Source organism: Schistocerca gregaria, chromosome 11 (assembly GCF_023897955.1).
Source record: "Schistocerca gregaria isolate iqSchGreg1 chromosome 11, iqSchGreg1.2, whole genome shotgun sequence".
Lineage (NCBI taxonomy): Eukaryota > Metazoa > Arthropoda > Insecta > Orthoptera > Acrididae > Schistocerca > Schistocerca gregaria.
The window spans coordinates 148,755,440-148,777,230 of NC_064930.1; the positions used below are offsets into that span (position 1 = coordinate 148,755,440).

Genomic DNA, 21,791 nt, shown 5'->3' on the forward strand with positions numbered 1-21,791 from the left:
GCACACCAGCTAGTTTCACACTCTCTGAGGATGCCCCATAAGGCTGAAACATGTCACTGACATTTAATAATTCCACAACGGAGAATGATTTTGTTCTGAAACACTTTTGAACTGGTTGCCGTAACAGCCTGCTGGGACAGAATGGGAAAATTCTTTGTATAAATCTTTACACTCGTTTTAGTCGCCATCTGTGCGTTAACGATCACTGTCGCTAAGACGCCCTCGCGGGCGTCGGAGCGGTAGTCCGATTCTACATTCGGCTCTCTCTCCTCCGCAGGTTTCCATCGTGGACAGAGACGAGCGGGAGGAGCAGAACCTGATCACGCGGAGGAACACGACGCAGCGGTCGCAGGCCGCGCTGCACAGCCTCAACGGTGAGTGGCCGCCGGGAGACTGCCGGCTCGGTGCAGACGCGGCTGCGGCCGTGAGGGACGGACACTTCTCGTCGTTTCTGCCAAAATACCGGACAATTCGGGAGAACAGATTTCAGTTGCTTATTGTGGACAAACTGTGTAAAAGATAGGAACACATTGTGCAGCTCATCGGATAGAGGGAGGTACAGAGTTGTTTCACCCACGCTTCTTGGTTATTTGCTGCTCTTTTCCATCCCCAGACTCCCATATTGCTGATATCCATTATTACCTCGTCGATCCATCTTCTTCTAGGTCTCCCTTTTCACCTAACTGAATGGATCATACCTTTCATCATTTTCTTTGGAATTCTATCCTCTGCCATTCTCTCCTAGCCATCGTATTCGCTGTGATTTCACAAATTTTACCGTGTCCCTGCCTCGTATTAACTCTTGTAATTTGGCATTGTAGCGTATACTCCAGCCTTCTTCCTCCCTTATTGGCCCATAAATTTTGCGTAGTATTTTCTGCTCGATGCTTCTTACTGCATTTTTTTCATGTTCTGTCAACGTCCGTACCTCTGAGCCGTATGTGATAACTGGGCGGACTAGGGAATTATCCATTAGCAGTTTAGTTTTTCTTGTAACAAGGCTGTTTTTGAAAAGTTGCATATTTGTAAAGTAAGATCTGTTTCCTGCTTGTATTATTTCCCTTTGGTTCAAGAATCATAAAAGAAGGTTGTATACATGAAAGAATCCTGGAGATAGTAAAAGGTATCAGATAGATTATATAATGGTAAGACACAGATTTAGGAATCAGGTTTTAAATTGTAGGACATTTCCAGGGGCAGATGTGGACTCTGACCACAATCTATTGGTTATAAGCTGTAGGTTAAAACTGAAGAAACTGCAAACAGGTGAGAACTTAATAACATGGGATCTGGATAAGCTGAAAGAACCAGAGGTTGTACAGAGTTTCAAGGAGAGCATAAGGGGACAATTGACAGTAATGGGGGAAAGAAATACAGTAGAAGAAGAATGGGTAGCTCTGAGGGATGAAGTAGTGAAGGCAGCAGAGGATAAAGTAGGTAAAATGACGAGGGCTGCTAGAAATCCTTGGGTAACAGAAGAAATATTGAATTTAATTGATGAAAGGAGAAAATATAAAAATGCAGTAAATGAAGCAGGCAAAAAGGAATACAAACGTCTCAAAAATGAGATCGACAGGAAGTGCAAAATGGCTAAGCAGGGATGTCTAGAGGACAAATGTAAGGATGTAGAAGCTTATCTCACTAGGGGTAAGATAGATACCGCCTACAGGAAAATTAAAGAGACCTTTGGGGATAAGAGAACCACTTGTATGAACATCAAGAGCTCAGACGGAAACCCAGTTCTAAGCAAAGAAGAGAAAGCAGAAAGGTGGAAGGAGTATATAGAGGGTCTATACAAGGGCGATGTACTTGAGGACAATATTACGGAAATGGAAGTGGATGTTGATGAAGATGAAATGGGAGATAAGATACTGCGTGAAGAGTTTGACAGAGCACTGAAAGACCTGAGTCGAAACAAGGCCCCCGGAGTAGACAACATTCCATTAGAACTACTGACGGTCTTGGGAGAGCCAGTCATGACAAAACTCTACAAGCTGGTGAGCAAGATGTATGAGACAGGCCAAATACCCTCAGACTTCAAGAAGAATATAATAATTCCAATCCCAAAGAAAGCAGGTGCTGACAGATGTGAAAATTACCGAACTATCAGTTTAATAAGTCACAGCTGCAAAATACTAACGTGATTTCTTTACAGACGAATGGAAAAACTGGTAGAAGCCGACCTCGGGGAGGATCAGTTTGGATTCCGTAGGAATGTTGGAACACGTGAGGCAATACTGACCTTACGACTTATCTTAGAAGAAAGATTAAGAAAAGGCAAACCTACGTTTCTAGCATTTGTAGACTTATAGAAAGCTTTTGACAATGTTGACTGGAATACTCTTTTTCAAATTCTGAAGGTGGCAGGGGTAAAATACAGGGAGCGAAAGGCTATTTACAATTTGTACAGAAACCAGATGGCAGTCATAAGAGTCGAGGGGCATGAAAGGGAAGCAGTGGTTGGGAAGGGAGTGCGACAGGGTTGTAGCCTCTCCCCGATGTTATTCAATCTGTATATTGAGCAAGCAGTAAAGGAAACAGAAGAAAAATTTGGAGTAGGTATTAAAATCCATGGAGGAGAAATAAAAACTTTGAGGTTCGCCGATGACATTGTAATTCTGTCAGAGACGGCAAAGGACTTGGAAGAGCAGTTGAATGGAATGGACAGGTCTTGAAAAGAGGATATAAGATGAACATCAACAAAAGCAAAACGAGGATAATGAAATGTAGTCAAATTAAATTGGGTGATGCTGAGGGAATTAGATTAGGAAATGAGACACTTAAAGTAGTAAAGGAGATTTGCTATTTAGGAAGTAAAATAACTGATGATGGTCGAAGTAGAGAGGATATAAAATGTAGACTGGCAATGGCAAGTAAAGCATTTCTCAAGAAGAGAAATTTGTTAACATCGAATGTAGATCTATGTATTAGGAAGTCGTTTATGAAAGTATTTGTTTGGAGTGTAGCCATGTACGGAAGTGAAACATGGACGATAACTAGTTTGGACAAGAAGAGAATAGAAGCTTTCGAAATGTGGTGCTACAGAAGAATGCTCAAGATTAGATGGGTAGATCACGTAACTAATGAGGAGGTATTGAATAGGATTGGGGAGAAGAGAAGTTTGTGGCACAACTTGACTAGAAGGAGGGATCGGTTGGTAGGACATGTTTGGAGGCATCAAGGGATCACAAATTTATCATTGGAGGGCAGCGTGGAGGGTAAAAATCGTAGAGGGAGACCAAGAAATGGATACACGAAGCAGATTCACAAGGATGTAGGTTGCAGTAGGTACTGGAAGATGATGAAGCTTGCACAGGATAGAGTAGCATGGAGAGCTGCATCAAACCAGTCTCCGGACTGAAGACAACAACAACAGCCTTTCCGAAACTTTTGCCATTTGTTATTAGGTCTCCCAAGTAGTTAAGAGGACACTCCATTGAATCATTTCCTATTGATGTTTAGGTTTTCGAGGGTTCTTCTGGCCTCAGATTGTTACATTACCTTATATTTTGTTTTGTTTTCATTTACTATGAGGCCAATTTTTAAAGCATTTGTTTCCATTGGCCGCTATGTTTCTAGGAGTGTATTGCTGTTTCTTCCTACTGTAGCGACGTCATCAGCGTATGCACATATCTGGCTAGTTATCATAAATATGGTGCTTCCTTTGTTGATTTTATTTACTTCACTATGCAGGGCTGTATTGAATAGGACAGTGGATTGACTATCCCCTTGCTTCACACCTTTATGAAAGTCAAAGCTTTCACTTGTTCTGCTTTACTTTTGCTCTTGTCTGTCATTGTCATGCTGATTCATCACGCAGGTCCAGCGAGTGTATCCGAGAAGCTTTTAGGCAGAGCCCTCAGAAATCAACGAGACGGGCAGGCCAAGAACTTTGACTCCTCGAACGACGGTGTGACACGTTCCGAAATGACGCCTCCGTACGATGCATTATGAGCTGCAGTTACCGCATCAGTTGTGTCCGCCAGGTCACACGAGGTACAAACTTTACGTTTCGGTTATCTGGGATACGACAGTGGACACCTTTTCTGAACAATGTAGCTTTTCAGGCAAATCGATATTTCCTCTATCGAGTAAACTAAACTGCCGTAATGTAAGAGTTTGTGGGTTACAAAATCCTGGCACTCACACGTTTTGTGCTCTCTCTGTTCGATAAATGAAGCGCAGTCAATTTGTGTGTGGAAATACTACTGTTTTGATGTTTCCCCAGAAATGTGTAGTGGTCCTGTCTAAGCTATAATATAGTGTCTGTGCGAACAGCTTCGTCTACCTGGTGATGTCTGCAATGTGTTTCTATCTTTTGTAGTTTGTCTGTAATAAACAATCTGTTATTCCTTTTTGAATTGCCCTGTACTTTTGTATCAAGATATTTTTTGTAATACTGTGTTTTGTATCTGACCTAGATGTAGTTCTCATTCTTTTCAGCATACACTGCCTGACAAATAAAATTAACACTGAAAGGTGAAGAGGGAACGAGATGAAACTTCACGGGTTGTAAGTGTATCTGATGTTATTTCAGCAGATATAAAATTGAGTCCAATTGACAAACAACTCGGCAGTACAAGCCCACTTATCAGTCGGTGACAAAAACTCCCTCCTGCTCGGACACGTGCACCGTTTCAATTGGAAAGGCCATCACAGAGATATCGTATCCTCCCCTGATGCCTGACGCGAGCTGCCCCAACTGTCGTAACCGGCCCTCGACGTAACGGATCCTGCCACTGTGATCGAGTCTGTGTCTGAGAGAGTCTCACACGTTTTCTGTCGGGACAGATTTGGCAGTATTCCCAGTCCCGTGGGGGTGCACTGTTATCGAGAGGGCAGTCCGTCGAGACGTGTGCCGCACCGGTACGAGCACTGTGCCGACACAAATGGCACTGCGATACTGTCGCGGGTGACGCGACACCTGAGGACGTAGGACATACCACCGTGTCACCGAGAGTTCTCTCGGTTGCTGTCGTACGCGATTAGAAGTCGTATCCGACAGCTGCAAACACCGTGACGCTAGGAGTAACTCTGACGTGCCTGTCCAGAGTAATGGAAGAATGTGACCTCTCCCAGGTCACTGCCGTGCTCACCGACCGTGCAGAATGCAGTGCCGCGGCATTCGCGAGCAGTCCGCACCTCCCGCTCACGGCACCACTCTGAACTAATGCGTCCATGCCGCCGTGTCGACGCCACCTTACGCGCAATGTGGTAATTGGTAATTCCGTCGGCTGGCTGCCGGCCGACAGTGCGGGACGACGGAGAATGTCGCAGGGAGTCAGCTCTCTTTCTTGGATGTCTGGAGGAAACGCGACAGGGCTAGAGCGCTCTCGACACGTGGTACGTCGGTCCTCCATCGGGACGGTCAGACACGGTCGACTGGAGTCTCTACGACGATTTTGCTGAGCCTGCTGTAGTGGTTAATAAAAAAAGAAACAAAGAGCAGAAAAGAAAAGGTTGAAAATGTGGGAAGAAATGGTGAATAAAAAGGGGGTTTTAAAATTGTTAATGACCGTGAAAAAAGGGAAAGAATGAAATGCAAGTCGAACTTCGTATTACAGAAAAGTATCGGATTTCGTGATTTGGAAAAGCTATTGGTGGGGTGTTCCTTCTGGCGTTTCTGAGCAAAAGTCAAACCAATTTCCACTACAAAAATTATTGAAAGAGAACAGAGAATAACAAAATGTGATTACAGGGGGAAATGGCGTAGATAAAAGTTCATCCTTTACCATTTTAACGCGACTTCTTTCGTGCGCCGTCCAGGTCTTAAAAAATCTCCTACTTCATTTATGCGTGAAAAGTCTGCTCCGAAATCTTGCAGTCGTCCAGGAATCACTAATTTATACAAATCAAAATCATCTTGACACTGAATGCCATTTATTTTATGTTGCTACTTCCATCCTCCAAATTTCATAACTTCCACAATATGTCTACACATTAATAATTTTTTTTGTCGTAATCGGATCAAGACTAGCTAATAAGTTTTTTACGTCTGCATTAAGCTTCTGCTCTTATGTAAGTTCAGACACCCTGCTACATCATTTTTAGTATTGACGTGCGGTTATTTACAGTTTTTTAAATTTTCAGTTTACATTTACTTGTATTCAGTAACTTTTAGTTAAAAAAGCCGATAGTTGTATTGGCCAGTTGCATTATTTCTAAAGAAGTATCCACAAGTATCTTGCAGCGTCAAAAGTCCAGGAATAGTTTTAAAACTTTATTGTAGCCAAGTCACTAGCATTAAAAAGTAACAGTATACATAATTTGAAGGACTGAACTGGAAAGTTTTTTTATCGGTGTTCATTTTACGTACGGTCCACACGGCAAGCACGTGCCGCCCTACAGACGTCGACACGACGGTCGAACTCTCACCGCCCCTGGGCCGAAACGTCTTCGGTAACCGTCACTGTCGCTCGTTAATTTTCATCCTTTTCAATTTCATGGCGTCGCTCGGAAGAGGAGGGACGCAAACGAGATCCTTTACACTGCCCCGTAAAAAGAAACCACGAGGTGTGATATCTGTGGACCTAGGAGGCCACTTTAGCATACACTGATTTGTTGCACCACCTGCAATTGGGTAGGACTGCTTTCAGATATGTCCTAACAGGTCTAACTGGAGGACAAAGTTCTTTCATTTTAACAGTGCCATTAACCGTATGAGGGAAAGACTCTACGGTAACACTTCATTCTTTGAAGGAGAAAGGCCCATAAAGTTTCTTAAGAAACGTGGCACAAAGAACATCGACTTTCACAAAATCTGTCAAGTTCCACAGTTTAGAGCAGGTTTTCTGTTCCCCAAATGGTGCAGTTGTGCTCGTTTACTTTACCATTTGTATGTAATGCTGCTGTATTTTTCCACGTGCACGTGCACTCGAACTGGTGCTCTTTGTCCTCAGGAAATACCTTTTGCGTAAACTGTAGCCCGTACAGTTTCACGTTTAACTTTTTTCGCCAAACACTCTACACGGCCACCGTCGGCATATATCGAATGCACGTGAAGCTCTGTGTAGCGATTTTGCTGGACTCGCTCATTTAATTTCATCTGCATTCACACGTAGCTGACCACTCCTCTTCTTGTCACACGAGCACCCGGATTCAAAAATCTTGGATGCCAGCCGTAGATTCCCTTTCCGGTCAGTGCCGCTTTCCCACTCTCTGTCCGACCGCGTCACATTACACCACTGTGCCAGTTTCGATCCCTGGCGATTTGCGACAAATATGGACAATATAGTGTCCCGGTACCAAATGTTGTCGTCACTGCCAAATGTTGATCTCGGCGTGCGGTGGAGGAATGTCGGACGTGGACGGAAACTGTCGGGATGCGCCGTATTAAAACTTGGCCGTGAGCTTCGAATGTTATATTATTCCCAGATCCCATGGTCCCGCATAGCTGAGTACGCCACTTCGCTTTCCACGGAATGGCTCGGTGCCAAACGGCTACCTGAGCGAACCGCGAAACGTACTGTGGCGTGCCGGCCCCGTCAGGCTGTGGCGTTAAGACGACATCGGGGCCGCGCCGGCAGCCGACTCGGCAGTATTCGTCCCCGTCGCCTCGGCACCGCATGGTGCGAGCGCAGGGCGGCCGTCTGCGCGCTTCTTCGCCGTCGCAGTTGACATCCCGGCGACGACTAGTGCCCGCGGTCCTACAGCCTCGGGATGTCTCGGGCGTGTGTCGGGAGCCGACGAGACTGCCCGCAGTAGCGAGCTGTGGAGTGGCCCGTCGCTATCTGGCTACGGACCGCACGTCGGCCTCGGAGGGTCGAACTGGCGACCTGCTCTGTACTGGAATGCCGGTGCTCCGTCTGCTGCTGCGCGTAGCCGGCGGTGTTGACACACCCCGCTGTTCCGGAGAGCTGCCACAGTCGAACGAATCTCGTTAGAAAATTGGCACCTATTTATACACGGCTGTGCACATCTGTTGTGCTAATGTGCCGCTTCGAGTCACACCCGGTTTGCGCCAGCGGTCCCCCTTCTGCCTGTAACTTGCGCCACGCGAACCACTGCATTTACTCTTTTCGGCAAATCGACGACCCTGTGGCCTCCTTTCTGCTTCGCAACTGCCGGTAACCGTAACTTACTGTTGGCAGGCCCACACCTGGCACTTTTGGCAGGCCCACACCTGGCTGTAAGTTGCAAACTCAGAAATATCGCACCAAAACAAAGTTTTCCCCGTCTTGAATGGTGGTGCCGCTACGACCGGTACATGTGTCTAGCAGATCCTGTGTCGAATAGAGCTGTGATTTGTCGCACTGTCAGTCCGGCGCCAGATTTCTTTAGTCGCAGTCGTCGAGGGTGGCCGGACGTTTCAGTTTGTCTGTAGTGGACTGTGACACCGTCATTTGACTGTTCGCGGGCACCTCGGACACGGTCAAACATGTGAGGGCGAATTCCTGCACCACTGCCGAAATCGAAATTGTCACCCGTATTGCGCCGACCGTCGTACCCCGTTCGAACAGTGTCGACTCTCGACGGTGTCGCACCTCGCACAAATCGCTTACCGACTGCGTCTCACAGAATCTCCCGTTCGACTGGAGCTGGAGCTGGAGCTGGAGCTGGAGCGGGAGGCGTGTGGGGTGCGGAGTGCTCACTGTACGTCTGGACCGTCGGCGCTCTGCTGTCCCGTGACGAGTCGGTTTGTAGACCGGTCGGCGAATCCCCAGATGCGTGCTAACTTCGACCACCGACATTTTTTTTCACATAACTTCTTCTGCATTTTATAAATTGTAGTGTACTAATTAGTTTGTTAGCCTCTACAGTAGCCACAATGTTCACTAACATAAATACCACTAATATTGAAGAATGCTTACGGTCATCACATTTTAATCTGAAAATCGGTCAAAGTATACCCAGTTTACAGTGCAACCGAATGTGCCACAAGAATGGCATTTCACCTATTTGTGCCTCGTCGAGGAAAGAGAGCGATACCCTGGCAGCTGTCGGGGCAGTGGTGGCTGTACGGTGCCGTAAGAGGGATCTCTCGGACGCTAGTGCCGCACTTGAGACGGTGCCTTTTGTCGTTGCAGATCTGCCCGAGGAGGACAACGTGGACCGACTCATGTTCCACCCGAACTGCGGCACGCACGCCGCCGTCATCAACAACCACAGGACGGCGCACAGGCCGCAGTGAGTGACCCTCAAACTTTCACATCAGTGAGCTCTTCTGCTGTACGCTCGTCGTCCAATTTATACATTTTCGTAAAGTATCTGACGATGTACCGAATTAACACTGTAGTTAACAAATAGCTTGCGACTCGGCCGAATGTGTGCGAGAAATTGTGGTCTGTGATACAAAATGAGTAAATCACAGAGCTTCCCCCAGATCAGGAGAAATAATTATTGGAGTTCCTTAAGCCTCAGTCCTAGATCCACTCTGTCGTTTCTTGTGTGTGGAAATGAAATGACCTTCCCAGAGGGATCTCTCTCTCTCTCTCTCTCTCTCTCTCTCTCTCTCTCTCTCTCTGTGTGTGTGTGTGTGTGTGTGTGTGTGTGTGTGTGTGTGTGTGTGTGTGTGTGCTCATTGGTGTCCCAGGTGTTCCATACGTGTGTCCGTCCTGAAATGAATGGTAGTCTGTCAGCCCTGTAATGGGCCACATCCAGAGCTTATTTCTTATCCAGCCACAAATCGTCAGCATGGCATCTTTAGGGACAGTTTGGGCGGGCTGGGTAGCGTTCCACGTCTCGCACTTTTCGTCGTCGTCCACGTTCCCGTGACCCCACATGATTGTGTTTGTTTTCACCGGGGCCACCCCCGTTGTCAAGTGGTTCGGGGCCATTTGTGTTTTCCAGTTTGTTGCGGTACCGTCAGACACTATCTGTGCCGGTGGATGACCAGGTTTGCAGTTCTTCGGTGGCTCACTGGGGAACCTTTTACGAGATAGTAGTCGTCCGGGCTCGCGTTCGGTGCCGGAGAGAGGATATCGGTCATCTACGGTTCTTCTGAGCCTGTCCGTGAATTTGTGAGATGTTGTTCTTCAATTTGGACTCTGAAGGCCCACAGCTCTGTTGAACTTATGCGCAGTTGCGGCTGTAGAGAAACACAGTACTTCTGCCACCGTTCTCGGGATAGTAGGTTTTGCTCGGTGTTTGCTGTCTGTGAGTTTCCACAAAATTTATTTCTGGAGGCCGTCTTCAGACGGTGTTTATATTTAAGAGATCTGTCCAGTTTCACACCCGACAGGTTTGTTCATCTGTGTACTCCAGTGTGGTATTACTGCAGGAAACTTGGAGTTTTTGCTTAGAGATCGAAGGTGGAGGCGTGTACTCGAGTCTTCGAAGGAGTTAGTTTGATAGTAGCCTGACAAGTTTCTCGATGCTTTCTGCAGTGTCAGCTCTATAATCTCGAAAGTCCTCCCTGAGCTGCGACTGCTGGGTCATCTGCATTTAGGAAGTGCTCAGTACAATTAGGTGTTGGCTGGTCGTTAAGCGTGTAGCTTAAAAAGTGAGGGGGCCGGGACACTTCCCTGAGCCAATCGGTTTCTTTGCTTTTCTGTTGAGAATGACGTGAAGCTGTCTACTTTGTGAGAGAGACTCAGTGATACTGACGAAATACCGATCTCTGCATTTGTTATAGAGTATGTGCAACTTAGGTCGATCAATGCTAACTCTGCAATTTTTTTATTTTCATACCCTTCTTCAGTGCATTCTGTCAGGTATAGTATTTGACCTACCTTCAAGCAGATCAGTTACTGACCTGGTAAATTTGTGGTTCCTTTTCCTCATTAATTGTTTGTCAAGCAGAATTAGTGCTTTTTGAGGGTGGTGGGAACATTATTATTATTATTATCATTATTATTATTATTATTATTATTCAGATATGGACCCAGCAGGACCACGCAAGGTACAATCCGTCAGTGTCATGTTTGACGGTTGGCCTTTGCTTTCTGCCCAAATTTGTTTCATCCTTTCAGAATGAAAGGTGTTCCAGTCCTTTTCTAATTTCCCTCTGACCGACTTCCCAGTCAAATATCTTTTGCCTGAATGTTTTCCTATCTGCAAAGTCTGCCTGAGTTTTACCGGCTGCTTTAAGATCCTCCTCAATTGCAGCAATCCATTTGATTGGCTCAGTTTTGGCCTTACTCCTGTTTTCGTACAATTCTACTATTGGTTTTGTCAACCCAGTGGGTGCCATTCTTTTAATGTGCCCATAATATTAAAGTCTTTGTTTTATCATGTCACAGTGTATGTCTGTGTATTATTCTATTTCCTTATGACTTCTCAGCCTATAAGTTTCTCCCCTCAGTAATTTTGGGGCCTAATATTTTCCTAATAATCTTTTGTTTGAATTTCTTCAAATTAAAGTTTCTGCTCCATAAAGACACTCAGGTTTGATTACAGTGCTATATTGTGTAAGTTTACCGAATTTGGAAAGTGATTTTTTATTATAAATATTTTGTGTTACTCTGAATGCAGTTGCCATCGTTTGACAGCAAACTTCATTTGCAGCTTCTTCCAGACCGTTTTCCCCAAGCATTTAAACTGAGATACCCTTTTTATTTTTCCATATTTCATGTTCAAAAACTTTGGTGCTTGTTTATGGCATGTCATGTATTCTATTTTTTCGAATGATATTTGTAGTTCTACATTTCCCGAGACTTCTTTAATAATTTCAGTTTGTTTTTGAGCTAATATCCCTAGTTAAAATTGTCAGATCATCTGCAAAGGCGAGGCACTTCTACCTAACTTCATTGATTGTTCTATAATTTGAATCGACTTTTGCTCTCACCACTCTGTAATTACCTTTTCCAAAACAAAGTTAAATATTAATGGAAAATGTCCATTCTCCATCCAACACCAGTCTTTATTTCAAATGGTTCAGAAATCTTTCCCAAGAGTTTAGATTTAGATCTAGTGTCAGTTAACATTTCCTTAATCAGTGTTAAAGTTCTTTATCTAGCCCTTGTTTCTTTAAAATTTGGAAAAGAGATTCACAAAATAGCGAGTCGTAAGCCTTTCGAAAATCCACAAATGTACATACAATATTGTAACTAGAAATCCTTTGGTGTCCGAGCATTAGTTTTAAAGCAAGAATATGTTCCGGACAGGTTCTAGCTGTTCCTGGGCTCGATCAAGTAAACACTGTGAGTGAATTTTGTACGTGACTGGGAGAAGAGATATTCCTCGATAATTATTAATATCGGTTCTATCTCCTTTTTTTTTTTTTTTTTTCACAATGGATGAATTAGGGCAGTTTCCAGTCTTCAGATATTTCTCTGTTTGCGAGACATGTCCTATTAGTTGAGTGATCTCTTTTTATAGCCTTCGGGCCAGCTGATTTTAGTAATTCTGCGATTATACCGTCTACTCCCGATGCTTTATTATTTTTAAGTCCCTTAATTTTTTTTAGTTATTTTGATTTCGTCAGGTGCTTTAGAGTTAGGGTTGGTGTTATTGGTTTGCTGTGGTTGGAGTTTATTCACTGGTTCTGAACAGTTCAATAGTTTTTCAAAACATATTCATAAATTTCAACAAACAGAGAGCAACATAGAAAATTGTAAATAAAATTATTGTTGACGAGTGTTCTAGAAGTCCTCCCCCCCCCCCCCCCCCCTCTCTCTCTCTCTCTCTCTCTCTCTCTCTCTCTCTCTCTCTCTCTCTCTCTCTCTGCCTCATCTTGTGTGTGTGTATGGGCGAGAAAGACCTACAACATATGCAGTTCTGTTGGGTATCCCATTGTACAACCAAAGAGAATGAAGATTTGTGGAATGAGCATGGAGTACTATCCAGTTAGGATGCCCCACGACTGTAGTATGGCACGGTTTGTCTTAAATTTTAGATTAAGACCAAGACGAACGTAATGTTAGTGTCCCATTCGTTCACATTGATTTGTCAGTGATAGCAGTGGTAAATAATTGTTGCTAAGGCTCCAGATTGAAACGTGTGAAAAGAGGAACTGTTATTTTCCACAGGTAAGTCCCACGAAGCCATGTGATAATGCCTTGGGGACGAAGGGGGGGGGGCAAAACTGTGATCTTTTTGTTAATATAGTGTATATTAATTAGTATTTTAGTCATCAATTTTCAAAATGATGTTGATTGTTATAGATGATGCTTTTTTTCCTTTCCTTACATTTCGAATTAGAGAGGTATGTAACCAATAGATCTTAAATTCACACTGAATCAAACTGGAGGCTTTTGTAGCAACCTTTTATATATTCCTTCTTGTATCTTTTCTCCATCAGTGAGTCTTCTTGTAATCTATTCTGAGTCCCATTTAGGTAGTCCAGATCCCACATGTATTATAAACGTTTTTCTGGTGTGAAAGTTTTTGAGGCTAATATCGTATTTCTATGGAAGACACGTTTTTCTTGGAAAATTGTGTTTCTTAATCTTCTTTTGATTCTTCCATCTGTACTGACTGAGCTTCCTAATAATTGAGGTTTAATGTAATTGGACAAGTTGTTGTTGTTGTTGTTGTTGTCTTCAGTCCTGAGACTGGTTTGATGCAGCTCTCCATGCTACTCTATCCTGTGCAAGCTGCTTCATCTCCCAGTACCTACTGCAACCTACATCCTTTTGAATCTGCTTAGTGTACTCATCTCTCGGTCTCCCTCTACGATTTTTACCCTCCACGCTGCCCTCCAACGCTAAATTTGTGATCCCTTGATGCCTCAAAACATGTCCTACCAACCGATCCCTTCTTCTAGTCAAGTTGTGCCACAAACTTCTCTTCTCCCCAATCCTATTCAATACCTCCTCATTAGTTACGTGATCTATCCACCTTATCTTCAGCATTCTTCTGTAGCACCACATTTCGAAAGCTTCTATTCTCTTCTTGTCCAAACTATTTATCGTCCATGTTTCACTTCCGTACAGGGCTACACTCCATACAAATACTTTCACAAACGACTTCCTGATACATAAATCTATATTCGATGTTAACAAATTTCTCTTCTTCAGAAACGCTTTCCTTGCCATTGCCAGTCTACATTTTATATCCTCTCTACTTCGACCATCATCAGTTATTTTACTTCCTCAATAGCAAAACTCCTTTACTACTTTAAGTGTCTCATTTCCTAATCTAATTCCCTCAGCATCACCCAATTTAATTTGACTACATTCCATTATCCTCGTTTTGCTTTTGTTAATGTTCATCTTATATCCTCCTTTCAAGACACCGTCCATTCCGTTCAACTGCTCTTCCAAGTCCTTTGCCGTCTCTGACAGAATTACAATGTCATCGGCGAACCTCAAAGTTTTTACTTCGTCTCCATGAATTTTAATACCTACTCCAAAATTTTTCTTTTGTTTCCTTTACTGCTTGCTCAATATACAGATTGAATAACATCGGGGGAGGCTACAACCCTGTCTCACTCCTTTCCCAACCACTGCTTCCCTTTCATGCCCCTCGACTTTTATGACTGCCATCTGGTTTCTGTACAAATTGTAAATAGCCTTTTGCTCCCTGTATTTTACCCCTGCCACCTTTAGAATTTGAAAAAGAGTATTCCAGTCAACATTGTCAAAAGCTTTCTCTAAGTCTACAAATGCTAGAAACGTAGGTTTGCCTTTTCTTAATCTTTCTTCTAAGATAAGTCGTAAGGTCAGTATTGCCTCACGTGTTCCAACATTTCGACGGAATCCAAACTGATCCTCCCCGAGGTCCGCATCTACCAGTTTTTCCATTCGTCTGTAAAGAATTCGCGTTAGTATTTTGCAGCTGTGACTTATTAAACTGATAGTTCGGTAATTTCTACATCTGTCAGCACCTGCTTTCTTTGGGATTGGAATTATTATATTCTTCTTGAAGTCTGAGGGTATTTCGCCTGTCTCATACATCTTGCTCACCAGCTGGTAGAGTTTTGTCATGACTGGCTCTCCCAAGGCCGTCAGTAGTTCTAATGGAATGTGGTCTACTCCGGGGGCCTTGTTTCGACTCAGGTCTTTCAGTGCTCTGCCAAACTCTTCACGCAGTATCGTATCTCCCATTTCGTCTTCATCTACATCCTCTTCCATTTCCATAATATTGTCCTCAAGTACATCACCCTTGTATAAACCTTCTATATACTCCTTCCACCTTTCTGCCTTCCCTTCTTCGCTTATAACTGGGTTGCCATCTGACCTCTTGATATTCATACACGTGGTTCTCTTCTCTCCAAAGGTCTCTTTAATTTTCCTGTAGGCAGTATCTATCTTACCCCTAGTGAGATAAGCTTCTACATCCTTACATTTGTCCTCTAGCCATCCCTTTTAGCCATTTTACACTTCCTGTCGATCTCATTCTTGAGACGTCTGTATTCCTTTCTGCCTGCTTCATTTACTGCATTTTTATGTTTTCTCCTTTCATCAATTAAATTCAATATTTCTTCTGTTACCCAAGGATTTCTAGCAGCCCTCGTCTTTTTACCTACTTGATCCTCTGCTGCCTTCACTACTTCATCCCTCAGAGCTACCCATTCTTCTTCTACTGTATTTCTTTCCCCTATTCCTGTCAATTGTCCCCTTATGCTCTCCCTGAAACTCTGTACAACCTCTGGTTCTTTCAGTTTATCCAGGTCCCATCTCCTTAATTTCCCACATTTTTGCAGTTTCTTCAGTTTTAATCTACAGGTCATAACCAATAGATTGTGGTCCGAGTCCGCATCTGCCCCTGGAAATGTCTTACAACTTAAAACCTGGTTCCTAAATCTCTGTCTTACCATTATATAATCTATTTGATACCTTTTAGTATCTCCAGGGTTCTTCCACGTATACAACCTTCTTTCATGATTCTGAAACCAAGTGTTAGCTATGATTAAGTTGTGCTCCGTGCAAAATTCTACTAGGCGGCTTCCTCTTTCATTTCTTAGCCCCAATCCATATTCACCTACTATGTTTCCTTCTCTCCCTTTTCCTATACTCGAATTCCAGTCACCCATTACTATTAAATTTTCGTCTCCCTTCACTATCTGAACAATTTCTTTTATTTCATCGTACTTTTCTTCAATTTCTTCATCATCTGCAGAGCTAGTTGGCATATAAACTTGTACTACTGTAGTAGGTGTGGGCTTCGTATCTATCTTGGCCACAATAATGCGTTCACTATGCTGTTTGTAGTAGCTTACCCGCATTCCAGTTTTCCTATTCATTATTAAACCTACTCCTGCATTACCCCTATTTGATTTTGTGTTTATAACCCTGTAGTCACCTGACCACAAGTCTTGTTCCTCCTGCCACCGAACTTCACTAATTCCCACTATATCTAACTTTAACCTATCCATTTCCCTTTTTAAATTTTCTAACCTACCTGCCCGATTAAGGGATCTGACATTCCACGCTCCGATCCGTAGAACGCCAGTTTTCTTTCTCCTGATAACGACATCCTCCTGAGTAGTCCCCGCCTGGAGATCCGAATGGGGGACTATTTTACCTCCGGAATATTTTACCCAAGAGGATGCCATCATCATTTAATCATACAGTAAAGCTGCATGTCCTCGGGAAAAATTGCGGCTGTAGTTTCCCCTTGCTTTCAGCCGTTCGCAGTACCAGCACAGCAAGGCCATTTTGGTTAATGTTGCAAGGCCAGATCAGTCAATCATCCAGACTGTTGCCCCTGCAACTACTGAAAAGGCTGCTGCCCCTCTTCAGGAACCACACGTTTGTCTGGCCTCTCAACAGATACCCCTCCGTTGTGGTTGCACCTACAGTACGGCCATCTGTATCGCTGAGGCACGCAAGCCTCCCCACCAACGGCAAGGTCCATGGTTCATGTGGGGGCAAATTAAAAGGACATAAAAAACGTGTACTCACCAAGTGGTAGCAGAACACACACACACACACACACACACACACACACACACACACACACACAGAGAGAGAGAGAGAGAGAGAGAGAGAGAGAGAGAGAGAGAGAGAGAGAGACCTTTTGTAGCCAGTGTCTCCTCCTCCTGGCAGAAGGGGTGAAGGAAAAGGACTGGAGAGTTGTATGGAAAGGGGTACAGAGTACGGAGGAAAAGTCACCCGTAACCCCAGTTCAGGGAGACGTACCGGATGGGACAACGAGGACAGACTGATTGCCAGTCTTCCCCTCTCATCCTGTCTGGTAAGTTCCCCTGACCTGAGGGTTCTGCGTGACCAGGCGCAGGCCGAGGCGAGGCGAGTCTGCACTCGGTGTTGGTACGATCACTGCGGAACCCAGTGTGCCCGTGTGGGTCACTGCACATTCACTGCCCTCCTGTAGCGTTGTCACTGCTGGCAGCCAGAATGCCGCAAGCCTTCACCCGTCCCCTCTATTTGAGACGGTGGGTATAGGCTTGAGGTATCACGAATGCCGGCAGTGACAACACTACGGGAGGGCAGTGAATGCGGAGTGACCCACACGGGCACACTGGGTTCCGCAGTGATCGTACCAACACCGAGTGCGGACTCGCCTCGCCTCGCCTCGCCTCGCCTCGGCCTGCGCCTGGAAATGAGTAAACGGCGATACGTCACTCACACACACTGCCCGTTTCTAATTTGTCTGTTTCCACCGACGGTAAGAAATAATGCAAATAACAATTGTCCACATCTTTATCCACAACTGACAAGGAATAATAGAAAGGCCAATAAAGTACGCCTACCACCCCTCCTCCTACTTCGAGTACCCTACCGAATCATGTAAACTGTTTCATCTGCTACTGTATAAGATCTACAGTCTCTCTCATTCAGCAGGCAGCTCAGCACAAAACCCTGAAGAAGGCCACTCAAGACAGTGGCCGAAATGTCAGACAGTGTTATATACCGATACTGTGGTTGACAGCTTGGAAGAGTTTTATCAAGACTGACAGTGGCCACAGAAGTTTACACTAATGATAGTTCGTCTGTAGTTCTGGACAAGTGAGTTTGGAATTATCAAAATATGTGGTGTATATGACCACATCTCTCGATTGCATCGGCTCAGAAGCTTAAATTAGTTACACTATCGATGGACCGTAGACTTCGTTACCTGATGTATTTTATTTCGCCTGGATAGCTCTTTCTCTTTCCGTTCCTGAGAAAAAGGGGTGTTATCGGACAGGCAGAAGCCACTTAAAAATAGTAGTATTGTAATTAGGAGTCGTATAAGGACGAGTTTGATAATCCCACATTTTTCTGTTAGAATATCAAATTCTTTGTTCTTTCTCGAATCCAAACTGCCCCCCCCCCCCCACCCCCCCCCTCACCCCACCCCACCCCACCCCTCTTGTGATTTCCTCAGATTCTATACCTTATCGGTCGAAGGCAAAAAGTATGTGGTATGCAAATAGAATAGCTAATTCACAGGATAAAATTAAAGCCATATGGTCAGTTGCGACGGAAGTGTCTGGTCAGCAGCACAAGGTTGACAATATATAGTCAGTTCGCAGTAATAATATTTCTGTTACTGATAAATCAGATATATGTACAGTATTTAACAACCATTTTCTGAGCATTGCTGGTGAATTAAATAAAAATTTTGTATGTACAGGAAATCATATAAATTTCTTAGCAAATACCTTTCCGAGATTGACGTCTCAAATACTCCTCTGTGATTCAGATGGGGGAGATTGAGTCAATAATTAAATCACTGAAGACTAAGGACTCTCATGGTTATGATGGAGTACCTAGTAGAATATTAAAGTACTGCGCTGCACGTGTTAGCCCTGTATTTAGCCATATTTGTAATTATTCCTTTAGGAATCGTCAGTTTTCTGAGAGATTAAAGTACTCAGTAGAAAAGCTGCTGTATAAAAAGGGAGAAAGGGATAATGTAGATAATTTTAGACCTATTTCTATGCCATCAGCGTTTGCAAAAGTTGTCGAAAAGGCTGTGTATGTAAGGTTAATTGATCATTTTATATCACACGATTTGCTATCAAATGTACAGTGCGGCTTTAGAAGTAGTTTGACAACTGAAAATGCTATATTCTCTTTTCTCTCTGAGGTACTAGATGGGCTATACAAAAAGTTTCGAACGTTTGGCGTATTTTTTTATTTAACAAAGGCATTTGACTGTGTTGATCTCACAATATTGCTCCAGAAGTTGGATCATTACGGAAGAAGGGGAGTAGCTCACAATTGGTTCACCTCTTACTTTACCAACAGGCAGTGAAAGGTCATTATTCACAATGTTGATAACGGCTGTGATGTGGGGTCTGAGTGGGGTACTGTCAAGTGGGGGGTGCCCCAGGGATCAGTGTTGAGGCCGCTCCTGTTCCTTATTTATATAAATGATATGTCCTCTAGTATCTTGGGTAACTTTAAAATATTTCTGTTTGCTGTTGACACTAGCTCGGTAGTAAAGAATGTTGTGTGTAACATTGACTCGGTTTCAAGTAGTACAGTACATGACCTCAGTTAATGGGTTGTAGAAAATAAACTAACATTAAATCACAGTAAGACTCAGTTTTTACAGTTTCTAACACACAGTTCAACAAAACCCGACGTTTTAATCTCACAGAATGGGCATATGATTAGTGAAACTGAACAGTACAAATTTCTAGGTGTTCAGATAGATGGTAAGCTGTATGGAAAGCCCACGTTCAAGATCTTGTTGAAAGACTTAAAATTGCCATATTCACTATTCGAAAGGTATCAAAAGTGAGTGATACTTCGCCACGTAAATTAGGCTACTTTGCTTATTTTCATTCACTTATGTCGTATGGTGTTATATTTTGGGGTAGCTCTTCCCTTTCTAGAAGGCTGTTTTTGGCTCAGAAACGGGCGGTTCGCGCAATGAGTGGTGCGAGTTCACGAACCTCTTGTCGACTCTGTTCACGAGTCTGGGTATTTTGACATTGGCCTCTCAGTATGTGTATTCTTTATTGTCGTTTCTTGTTACCAATATTATTTTATTCCCAAGAATAAGCAACTTTCACTCTGTTAATACTCGGCAGAAATCAAACCTCCATTTGGATCGGACTTCATTAACTCTTGTGGAAAAAGGTGTGCAGTATACTGCTGCATCCATTTTCAGTAAGCTGCCACTGAAATTAAAAAATCTTAGCAGTAATCCACACACTTTCAAATTGAAACTGAAGAGTTTCCTCATGGGTCACTCCTTCTATTCTGTCGAAGAGTTCCTTGAAAAATTAAGCCAATTCTCATTGCAATGCTGATAGCGCTTCCTTAAACTTATGGACTGGTTTTCTTTCAGGTTCATGGACATTTATTTTTATCTGTTATTACTTTTATGTTGTAAGTTCATGTACTGACACGTTCCATGACCTCAATTTGGTCCTACGGAACTCGACATGTAAATAAAAAAATAAAAAAAAAATCCTCCGAATTTCATACTAACTTCCACAATACGTTTGCACATCAATGAGTTTTTTGTCTTCATCCGACCACGACTAGCTAATAAGTAAGTTAAGCTTCCGCTCTCGAGAGACGAGAGCGGGTAGAAAATAAAAAAAATTCCAATTTAGTACTTTCATTTTCTTATATATTTTCTCTGCTGTCGAGCGCTCGTACATCTGCGACGATATAATTTATATCTGAGGGAACGAGTGTAGAGCGGCGGAATTCAAAGTGCCGCTACACAGGGTACGTAACCCTCAGAATGGGGGTCCTACTCGCACTGGAACAATTTTTATTTTGTGTCTTCCATACTAGAGGCTTGCATGCGACCTTGCGGAATGTGGCTTACGAAACTTCTTAGCACAAATAAATTAAATTTTCACAAATAAAACCTGTGGTCAGGTTGAGTCTTAATTTCCATATTTTGTTTCACAAGTTGCGAAGACATTGTGCGTTAAACGCTAAGTTGCAGCTGCTTTTTTTTATGACCGTGCACTGCTGCTGCGCAGTGCGATGGACGACTTCAACAACGGCGTCGTGCTGACGAACCGGCCACTGCGGCCGGGAGAGCTGTTCGAGGTGCGGCTCGACAAGATGGTGACCAAGTGGGCCGGTTCCATCGAGATCGGCGTGACGATGCACAGCCCGGCGGAGCTGGAGTTCCCCTCCACGATGACGAACGTGAGGTAGGTGCGCGGCCGGCGCGCAGCTGCCGCCAGCTCCAGCATGTGCCGCTTCCTTCCTGTCTTCTCTGTGGCAGTGAGAAACCAACGGCTGCACCTTTTCTCCTCACTGTTTCACTCAAATGCTTGAAAAGTAATGGACAGCTTCACACTGACTATTATACTGAAACATACATCTAAAACTGCACTATATGGTCAACAGTATCCGGACACCCCAAAAAACTAAGTTTTTCATATCAGGTGCATCGTGCTGCCACCTACTGTCAGGTACTCAGTATCAGCGACCTCAGTAGTCATTAGACATTGTGAGAGAGGAGAATGGGGCGCTCTGCAGAACTCACGGACTTCGAACGTGATTGGGTGTCAGTTGTGTCGTACATCTGTACGCGAGATTTCCACACTCCTAAACATCCCTATGTCCACTGTTTCCGATGTGATACTAAAGTGCAAACGTGAAGGGACACGTACAGCACAAAGGCGTACAGGCCGACCTCGTCTGTTGACTGACACAGACCGCCGACAGTTGAAGAGGGTCTTAATGTATAATCCGCAGACACATCTATCCACACCATCACCAGGGAATTCGAAACTGCATCAGGATCCACTGCAAGTACTGTGTCAGTTCGGCGGGAGGTGAGAAAACATGGATGTCACGGTCTAGCGGCTGCTCATAAGCCACACATCACGCCGGTAAATGCCAAACGACGCCTCTCTCGGTGTAAGAAGCGCAAACTTTGGACAGTTGAACAGTGGAAAAATGTTGTCAAGTGACGAATTACGGCACACAATGTGGCGATCCTATGGCAGGGTGTTGGTATGGCGAATGCCCGGTGAACGTCATCTGCCAGCTTGTGTAGTGCCGACAGTAAAATTGGCAGGCGGTGCTGTTACGGTG

At 44.0% G+C, this 21,791-nt stretch overlaps 1 protein-coding gene across 1 annotated transcript in view; it reads left to right on the top strand.

Annotated features, from left to right (window-relative positions):
- The window catches only part of LOC126295473 (neuralized-like protein 4), a 254,899-nt gene that overhangs the window by 78,684 nt on the left and 154,424 nt on the right, over window positions 1-21,791 (top strand). Inside the window, exons 9-11 of the mRNA XM_049988010.1 lie at window positions 278-374; window positions 9,027-9,126; window positions 20,723-20,899. Coding sequence (XP_049843967.1) covers window positions 278-374; window positions 9,027-9,126; window positions 20,723-20,899 — 374 coding nt within the window. The remainder of the gene's footprint in view (window positions 1-277; window positions 375-9,026; window positions 9,127-20,722; window positions 20,900-21,791) is intronic.